This window comes from Camelina sativa, chromosome 12, assembly GCF_000633955.1.
Source record: "Camelina sativa cultivar DH55 chromosome 12, Cs, whole genome shotgun sequence".
Taxonomy (NCBI): Eukaryota; Viridiplantae; Streptophyta; class Magnoliopsida; order Brassicales; family Brassicaceae; genus Camelina; species Camelina sativa.
This window is the reverse complement of record NC_025696.1, coordinates 26,734,631-26,743,704: the sequence shown is the minus strand read 5'-3', so window position 1 is coordinate 26,743,704 and position 9,074 is coordinate 26,734,631. Positions and strand designations below refer to the sequence as shown.

The 9,074-nt window shown below is 30.7% G+C and overlaps 3 protein-coding genes across 3 annotated transcripts; all 3 read right to left on the bottom strand.

The window, feature by feature from the left end:
- LOC109125272 (putative aquaporin NIP4-1) lies at nt 1,366-3,353 on the bottom strand. Its single transcript, XM_019233886.1, has 3 exons — nt 3,159-3,353; nt 1,836-1,897; nt 1,366-1,626 (listed from the first exon to the last, which is right to left on the bottom strand). The coding sequence occupies exons 1-3, from the start codon at nt 3,291-3,293 to the stop codon at nt 1,392-1,394; spliced, it is 432 nt and encodes a 143-aa protein (XP_019089431.1). The 5' UTR covers nt 3,294-3,353; the 3' UTR covers nt 1,366-1,391.
- Nucleotides 4,024-5,320, bottom strand: LOC104732670 (putative aquaporin NIP4-1). Its single transcript, XM_019233658.1, has 3 exons — nt 5,100-5,320; nt 4,496-4,693; nt 4,024-4,041 (listed from the first exon to the last, which is right to left on the bottom strand). Exons 1-3 carry the CDS (start codon nt 5,310-5,312, stop codon nt 4,024-4,026), a joined length of 429 nt encoding a protein of 142 aa, XP_019089203.1. The 5' UTR covers nt 5,313-5,320.
- Nucleotides 5,719-6,324, bottom strand: LOC109128001 (putative aquaporin NIP4-1). The gene is made up of 2 exons (XM_019233657.1): nt 6,082-6,324; nt 5,719-5,979 (listed from the first exon to the last, which is right to left on the bottom strand). Exons 1-2 carry the CDS (start codon nt 6,211-6,213, stop codon nt 5,719-5,721), a joined length of 393 nt encoding a protein of 130 aa, XP_019089202.1. The 5' UTR covers nt 6,214-6,324.

The following is a 9,074-nucleotide window of genomic DNA, read 5'->3' as shown; positions in this document are numbered from 1 at the left end:
TTTTAAAGGTTTTTTTTGCTCTATTTTATAATATTTTCTCAAATTTCTATGTACAAATTTTATTAATATAACAATTTATGACTATTTGAACTATGTAGTATATTTTATTTTTGGTTGAAGTTTTATGAAAGAAATAATATTATCATACAATAGAAAATATATTGATTTTGTTTATTTTCCTTTTTGATTTAGAAAAATAATTTTTTAAAATATAGAAATGTAAAATTCTGTAAATATAATTAGGTGCCCTACTACGTTTATAAAAAAAAGAATTTTTTTTTTACACATGTCAACATCTAATCAATATATTTGACACATGTCACAATCTTGTTAATGAGTAATTTTGACATCAAACTTTATATAATAAGATAGTGTAAAATCTTCCTAACTTAGCTCCATAATGCATTATTTTATAAGCAATGTATAAAAGATGAGTTTTCAATGCCTAACTAATCTTCTTTTAAACAACATTCTTCAAAATTTGTGTTTTTATAGAAAATAGGTTGTTTACTAAAAAGACTTATGGTATGGTATTATATATTATGGGTAAGTATTTGCCATTTGTCTTTGAAATTATTTTTTTCTCTAATTTAATCATATAGATTTTTATTTTCACAAATAATTTCATGGTTAGTATATAATACAAATTATATGCATATTTGTCAATAAAATTATGAAATTAAGAGTTTTAATCTTAAATCCGTCAGTAATCCGTCAGAAATAACTGACAGAAAACTGACGAATATAAATATTGACAAAATTTTGGTATCTGTCGGAAATAACCGATCAACTTCCATCATTCGGTGAGAAAGATGAGATTCTAAGAAAAGCACTACCTGATTTTGTGTTTCGTTGTTGTTTGCTTTTGCGGGATTTGATTTCTATTTAAAGCCAAAACTGATTATGTTGAGGATGGGGAGAAATATTGTAATGATACTTACCGGAGATGTGGAGAGAGTCTTGCTTATGAGATCCTAACACGATGAACTTATAAAAGAGTAACCAGGAAATGAAAGAAAGCTGAAAAAATTAGAATTCTTGGGAAATCGCACTTTTAAATTGGTTGAACCCCTAATTCCTGATGTTAAAAAGTCTCGATAATGTTTGACTGATTTCTAACGTGTAAACTTGGGAGTAATTTAGAAATATAAGCTGACGTGGCAACTTCAGAATCAAGATTTAGAAATCTGATGTGGATGGTGTTAAAGAGCTCAAATTGTCCCTTTTATTAGTAGTAATAAGTTATATTTGTTTTTAGGCTTATTTCATTTACGTGTTTTGTTTGAATAACTGAGTTTATGTTAGATTAAACTAAAGTTAAGTTAACAGAAGAATACAAATATTCAAAAGAAAAAGAGTAACACAATAAGATAACACTGAGAGAATAAAGATTAGCTCTTGGAACTAGAAGCTTTGTGGCTTGGGGAAATGCTACGGAGGAAAGAAGCGCTCTTAGTGAGTTCTCGGAGTGGCTTATCGGTAAATCTGATAAGGTTATAAACAAAACCTCCGGACATGACTCCGAGGACAGGACCAACAATGTAAACCCATATGTGTTTATATACTCCCATCACTAACGCTGGTCCTAGACTTCGCGCTGGATTCATTGATGCTCCCGACACTGGTCTGTCATTTTTTAACATATGATATAAGATAAACCAAAATTTTAATCAGAAATAAAAACCAAAACCGAAAGCATGTAAAATCATGAGCATTCATGTTATACTATATGAAGTTTTATTTTTAATAATATTGTGTATAAAAATGAAAATTTGGAAACCACGAATCTTATGAATTACGTTGGTTGTCTAAATATAGAAAATGAGTATTTTTACCCGGCCACAAAGACGTTCAACATTATAGTCATCCCAACTGCAATTCCAGCTAATTCTCCGACCTGTTAAAAGCATATTATGAACAATCCAACAAGCATATTAAGTACAAAATAAAATATTTCTTGCCTTACTAGTATTTCCCTATAAGTTTTATATATACCACGATCTTAAAAATATTTCAAAACAAAGTATGACTAAAATTATAACCTAATGTAATTACCTTGCCCAAAATAATATATATATATATATATATATACTGATCAGAGGTTATTAGAGAATATCAATATTGAATAGCAAGCGATTCCAACTGTTGAATTTTTTTCTTAAAATTATGTCATAAATAATTTTTGTGTCTATTTTTGGTTATAATAATTTACCAATATGAACTAGATTTTAACTCGCGGTACACCACGGGCATAGAATTTTTGTTATAATTTATATTTATGTTGTATCTATTTGTTAAATATTTGATGTTTTGTAAATAGAGACATAACTAAATTTTCTGATTGTTGTGCAGATAAATGTTTATGTTTTGTTTTTAACCCGCAATACACTTCATGACAATTTGTTTGTTATATTTAGTTTATTTTGTTTAGTGTTTGAGATTCTATTTTGATTTTTAGTTATTAAAACAAAAAATAAGGGATCTAAATAACATAATAAGTAATTTATAGGCTGTGATTAAGTCGTATTTTTCCTAATGATTTAATTATTTTACACAATCTTAGTTAAATTAACTTGATTTTATGTCAAATATTCTAATATTAGTAATGTTGATATATAATTAAATGAGGATTTAACCCGTGTTAACATAAATTTAATAATATTTTATTAATTCCAACATGTCCTCTTTATAACTCATCTATTACCTAACCACATTATATTGTATTTTAAACTTTTTTAATTTTACATATTCGTAATAATTAAAAATTTTATTAAGTTTATATATGTTAATTATAATATTTAAATAAATGTCAATCGAAGTTTTTCTTACGTAAAGAATCAAAGCTCACAGGTTTTGGAAAACAAAATGGGAATCAAATTTTTTGTTTTCTTTGTTTGTGAAGGATTCAGATATAGAATATCTTGAAAACACAACAGAATGTGTGGGTAAATATATGATAGTTTCTATTTCCATATCGATTGTTGTTATTAATTTAGTTGGAATGAAATGTAAAATATTTATGAAACAAAATCTGTAGTAATGTTAGTTTTGGAGAAATTTTGGGGGTTAATGTTATAAATAACTTTTTAAATAAACAAAATTAAAAGGACATAACACAAAATGTATTTTAAAAATGTTAATATAGATAATTTACTTACGGCGCGATTATCAGTGGCTACGCGAGAGATAACAAACATGAGGAGGAATGAGATAATAATTTCTGCGACGAGTGCTCGTGCAGGTGAATCAGCCGGAGTGGTTCCAAAGAAAGCTTCGGGTGTGACTTTGAACATTAGTCTTAGTGTCAAACTCGCTAGTAACGATCCCGCAAATTGTGCACCTATATACAATGGTACCTGCTCAGAACATTATACAATTAGATTCACTGTTTTTTTTTTTTTGCACTTTATTAACTCATATTATTTAAACTACATCACACATTGTTCGAAAATATTGCAAAAAGTAACTACGAAATTGCTACTATTAAGCCATGCTATGTCTTTAGCATATGTCGATGATCCGATCTCTACAGACAGATCTGCTACCAGTTTGCTTTTAATTTTGGAATAGCTACAAGTTTGCGTTTATATTATATAAAAGAATGCAAATGTTTTTTCCTTTTTCTTTTTTGTCAATTCACTTTTTTATTTTTGATAACTCATTTTCTTCACATTCGGATATACACCACGAAGTAATTCTTGTTTCTGAAAAAATCGTAGATTTTATTCAAAGTCGAGATAGAGANTATATTTAGTTTATTTTGTTTAGTGTTTGAGATTCTATTTTGATTTTTAGTTATTAAAACAAAAAATAAGGGATCTAAATAACATAATAAGTAATTTATAGGCTGTGATTAAGTCGTATTTTTCCTAATGATTTAATTATTTTACACAATCTTAGTTAAATTAACTTGATTTTATGTCAAATATTCTAATATTAGTAATGTTGATATATAATTAAATGAGGATTTAACCCGTGTTAACATAAATTTAATAATATTTTATTAATTCCAACATGTCCTCTTTATAACTCATCTATTACCTAACCACATTATATTGTATTTTAAACTTTTTTAATTTTACATATTCGTAATAATTAAAAATTTTATTAAGTTTATATATGTTAATTATAATATTTAAATAAATGTCAATCGAAGTTTTTCTTACGTAAAGAATCAAAGCTCACAGGTTTTGGAAAACAAAATGGGAATCAAATTTTTTGTTTTCTTTGTTTGTGAAGGATTCAGATATAGAATATCTTGAAAACACAACAGAATGTGTGGGTAAATATATGATAGTTTCTATTTCCATATCGATTGTTGTTATTAATTTAGTTGGAATGAAATGTAAAATATTTATGAAACAAAATCTGTAGTAATGTTAGTTTTGGAGAAATTTTAGGGGTTAATGTTATAAATAACTTTTTAAATAAACAAAATTAAAAGGACATAACACAAAATGTATTTTAAAAATGTTAATATAGATAATTTACTTACGGCGCGATTATCAGTGGCTACGCGAGAGATAACAAACATGAGGAGGAATGAGATAATAATTTCTGCGACGAGTGCTCGTGCAGGTGAATCAGCCGGAGTGGTTCCAAAGAAAGCTTCGGGTGTGACTTTGAACATTAGTCTTAGTGTCAAACTCGCTAGTAACGATCCCGCAAATTGTGCACCTATATACAATGGTACCTGCTCAGAACATTATACAATTAGATTCACTGTTTTTTTTTTTTTGCACTTTATTAACTCATATTATTTAAACTACATCACACATTGTTCGAAAATATTGCAAAAAGTAACTACGAAATTGCTACTATTAAGCCATGCTATGTCTTTAGCATATGTCGATGATCCGATCTCTACAGACAGATCTGCTACCAGTTTGCTTTTAATTTTGGAATAGCTACAAGTTTGCGTTTATATTATATAAAAGAATGCAAATGTTTTTTCCTTTTTCTTTTTTGTCAATTCACTTTTTTATTTTTGATAACTCATTTTCTTCACATTCGGATATACACCACGAAGTAATTCTTGTTTCTGAAAAAATCGTAGATTTTATTCAAAGTCGAGATAGAGAATTAGAGAGTGTAATGACCTGATACCAAGGGAACCGCCGGAAAATGGCGAAAGTGACAGTAACGGCAGGATTAAAATGTGCACCGGAGATGTGACCGGTGGAGTAAATCATGACCATAACAATGAGACCCCAAGTTACACAAACTCCTGGAAACGTTACTGTTCCACCATACAACACATTCACTACCACCACTCCACAACCAGAGAATACTATAAAATACGTCCCAATCATCTCCGCTATCAACTGTAATCAATTTCAAAAGAAAAAAACAAATCAATTTGCGCAAAAATACTTATTATCATTATATCTATGCGATAAAACAAATAAGTTTAGGTTTTTTTCNATCACACATTGTTCGAAAATATTGCAAAAAGTAACTACGAAATTGCTACTATTAAGCCATGCTATGTCTTTAGCATATGTCGATGATCCGATCTCTACAGACAGATCTGCTACCAGTTTGCTTTTAATTTTGGAATAGCTACAAGTTTGCGTTTATATTATATAAAAGAATGCAAATGTTTTTTCCTTTTTCTTTTTTGTCAATTCACTTTTTTATTTTTGATAACTCATTTTCTTCACATTCGGATATACACCACGAAGTAATTCTTGTTTCTGAAAAAATCGTAGATTTTATTCAAAGTCGAGATAGAGAATTAGAGAGTGTAATGACCTGATACCAAGGGAACCGCCGGAAAATGGCGAAAGTGACAGTAACGGCAGGATTAAAATGTGCACCGGAGATGTGACCGGTGGAGTAAATCATGACCATAACAATGAGACCCCAAGTTACACAAACTCCTGGAAACGTTACTGTTCCACCATACAACACATTCACTACCACCACTCCACAACCAGAGAATACTATAAAATACGTCCCAATCATCTCCGCTATCAACTGTAATCAATTTCAAAAGAAAAAAACAAATCAATTTGCGCAAAAATACTTATTATCATTATATCTATGCGATAAAACAAATAAGTTTAGGTTTTTTTCAACCTTTTGGGTAAGGCAGACAATGCTGGGAGAAGTACATATGACCGTCTCGATTCCTGCATGGCAATCTTTGCCTTTGCCTTTCTCAATCCTTGATATTTGTTCTTCTTCGATTTCATCACTATGGGAAGTCATTTTTATGGATAATTTTCTGATGGAATATTCTTAGAGATACACTTTTTTTGAAAGAAAAAAAGTTGAGTAGAGAGATTATTATTTGAGATAAAAACGAAAATGACAATTTTAGTGGTTAGAAAATTTGGAGAGTAATTTATTTATTTATTTATGTGAAATATTATTTGAACCAATCACAAAAGGAATGAATTAAATCTAACGAGTTGGAATAATGAGAGCTGTGATTGGATGTAACAGATGAAAAGTAGGATCAGACTTAGCGTTAAGTGGAGATGGGTGAAAGAGGCAAAAAGGCTAATTAAAGGAGTTTAGCTTTGAGTTGCAGATTTATAGGAGTTATTATTCCCCTAGCTACGTAGACCTGTTAATAGAAATTTATCAACAAAAGTAGAAGAAACAAAACCACTTTTAAACATGAGTGCAAATTATAGTAAACATGAGTGTCAGCAGGATGTTATAAATTTTAAAGAGTACGTATCCGAAACATAAAAACAAATCTATTATTTGGTATTGAATATATGTGATCATTTTTCTTCGTTGACATTTATCATCTTCGATTCTATGTATAAAACAAAGTCACTTCCACTTCTTAATTCAATAATCCATTGAAATTCAAAGAGCTATAAAGAAGATAAAAACAGTGAACCCTCTTTTCTTCCAACAAGGTTAATTTTGAGAAATCATGTTATGTGAATGAGTATCAAAATTGCAGTTTTTATGAGATTGTGGTGTCATCATATTTTTTTTCATATAGATAAACTTTTCGATACAAACAACACAAGACTTTTCTCTAAGTCAACTTTACGGCAAACCTTATCTATCTTCCTAGCAAAATAATGCGCGAGAAAACTGTCAAAACGATGGCTTTGTCATACTTGCCAAAACCAATTCAAGAATTCATATCTTGATTACTTAGATGTTGACTGGTTCTCCCGCTATCTTCCGTAAATGCTGCGTTTGCAAGTGGTAGCGGTTGATAGCGATTGGAATCAATCACACAAATTGCTCCCAATCGCTCCTAATCGCTCTCAACCGCTTCAAACCAATGAATTCCAAAAGCTGCTTCCCGCAAGCGTTTACGGTTGCGGGCGATTGCTGTTGGATNTTTTTTTTTTTTTTTTTTTTTGTAAAAAAGCTTAAAAGAAATCAATGATAATTTCTTTAATATCTTCTATCTAACCATTTTACTCATTAAGGATGAGAGAAAATGAAATACGGATACAATTGCAGAGATTATAAAATAAACAATTAGAAGAAAATAATATTCCAATTAACAATAACCCAGAAAACTTTATGTAAATTTAATGGCACATCACACATAAATTCAAAAAATTATAAATAAATATAATATTTCATCAGAAATTTAAGAAAATAAGATTATTTGTGAAAAATATTAAAACAAATCACCAGTGACTCTTCTCAACTCTCACTTGACCATTCCTACCGATGCAACTACTGACCCACGATCTAAGAAAAAAAGAAAAAAGATCTACGATCTAAAGCATATGTTTTGTCATTTATCAAATTACTTGACTAAATTTTTGGTGAAAAGCCAAATGCATAAAAGAATAAGTATTTCAAAATGAAATTTATTTGTTTTTTGAATAATTATTTTAGTATTGTTTTAATTAATTTTAATTATAAATCAAGTTTAATAAAAATTTTGGTGTTTTAAACATTTATATATTACATATCACATTTATTATGTTCCAACCGCTATTGCACCCGCTGGTCAACCAGTCGTAAACATCCCACAAACGCACCAATTTTAAACCTTTAAACTAGTCATTCAAAACACTTAATAACGCCTGAAACCGCAATTGCCCGCTTTCGTAATTTTTCGCAACTGTAACCACAACTGCAGCGTTGAAACCTGTCAGGCCCTTCATCATTGGTACGTAAAACAATTGTTAGGAAAATTATATATGTAATTTACAAATAGTTTATGCATGAAGTGATCTGGCGTATGTATAGAAGAATATCACACGTCCATTATTATTATATTTTTTTACTTTTTTTTAATAGTGTAGCATCCGCGAATCAAAAATTGGTTTTTGGGGATGTGTGTCGATGGACACCAAGGTGGTGTCCGTCGACACCACTTATTTCCGGTTCGACCAGATTGGATTTTTGATCGATTTGGTTCGGTTTGCTTTAAGGAAACCATTGGACCGAGGTTTAAAAGAAAGAAAACGACCTAGGATCGTGTTTTTGGTTGTCTTGCGCCGTTTGAGAGAAAAAGAAAGGAGAAAAACAGTTCCTAAGGTTCTTGAGAGAGTTTTTGAGATTTCAAGGTGTTTTTGGTGAGATCTTGCTGTGGGATTGAAGATCCAAGGCTAAGAACGTGTTGGAAGGTTACTGGGAGTGTTGGATTCGTTTCTTTATGTCTAAATCTTCCTTCAAAGAGGTGAGTGCATGACCATGGCTAATCTAAGCCTTTGATTCCCTTGTTCTTGCTTGTTGTTGCTTGTTTGTGTGTTTTTCTTGCTGGGATTGGTTGATACAGGTTCCTACGGAGGTATAAGGCTTGGGTTTTGAGTATTGGACGATTTGGAGGAGATTGGGAGCAAGATTCGAATCTCGACTTCGCGCGGATCGCAGTTGCAGAGGGAGTATCGATCGACACCATTTGGTGTCGGTCAATACCATTTGGTGTCTGTCGACACCAGCAAGTCAGGCATCGATCGACACTGTGGGGTAGTGTCGGTCGACACCATTGAGCCAGTGTCGATCGACACTAGGCTGGTGTCGGTCGACACCTCCCTTCCAGTGAGACGATGTTTGATTTCCTGGTTTGTGTGTTTGTTTGTTGCTTGTTTTGGAACTTTGGAATCAATGTTGCTTGTGTGTATAGCCCAGTA

What these genes read in the sequence shown, in the direction of transcription:
- LOC104732670 (XM_019233658.1), bottom strand. Translation starts at nt 5,312, where the DNA reads ATGATTGGGACGTATTTTATAGTATTCTCTGGTTGTGGAGTGGTGGTA. An exon ending in GGCGGTTCCCTTGGTATCAG is followed by an intron (nt 4,694 to 5,099) that starts GTCATTACACTC and finishes TGTTCTGAGCAG; the next exon opens with GTACCATTGTATATAGGTGC.
- LOC109125272 (XM_019233886.1), bottom strand. Translation starts at nt 3,293, where the DNA reads ATGTTCAAAGTCACACCCGAAGCTTTCTTTGGAACCACTCCGGCTGAT. An exon ending in TAGCCACTGATAATCGCGCC is followed by an intron (nt 1,898 to 3,158) that starts GTAAGTAAATTA and finishes TGCTTTTAACAG; the next exon opens with GTCGGAGAATTAGCTGGAAT. An exon ending in TTGAACGTCTTTGTGGCCGG is followed by an intron (nt 1,627 to 1,835) that starts GTAAAAATACTC and finishes AAAAAATGACAG; the next exon opens with ACCAGTGTCGGGAGCATCAA.
- LOC109128001 (XM_019233657.1), bottom strand. Translation starts at nt 6,213, where the DNA reads ATGACTTCCCATAGTGATGAAATCGAAGAAGAACAAATATCAAGGATT. An exon ending in TTGTCTGCCTTACCCAAAAG is followed by an intron (nt 5,980 to 6,081) that starts GTTGAAAAAAAC and finishes AATTGATTACAG; the next exon opens with TTGATAGCGGAGATGATTGG.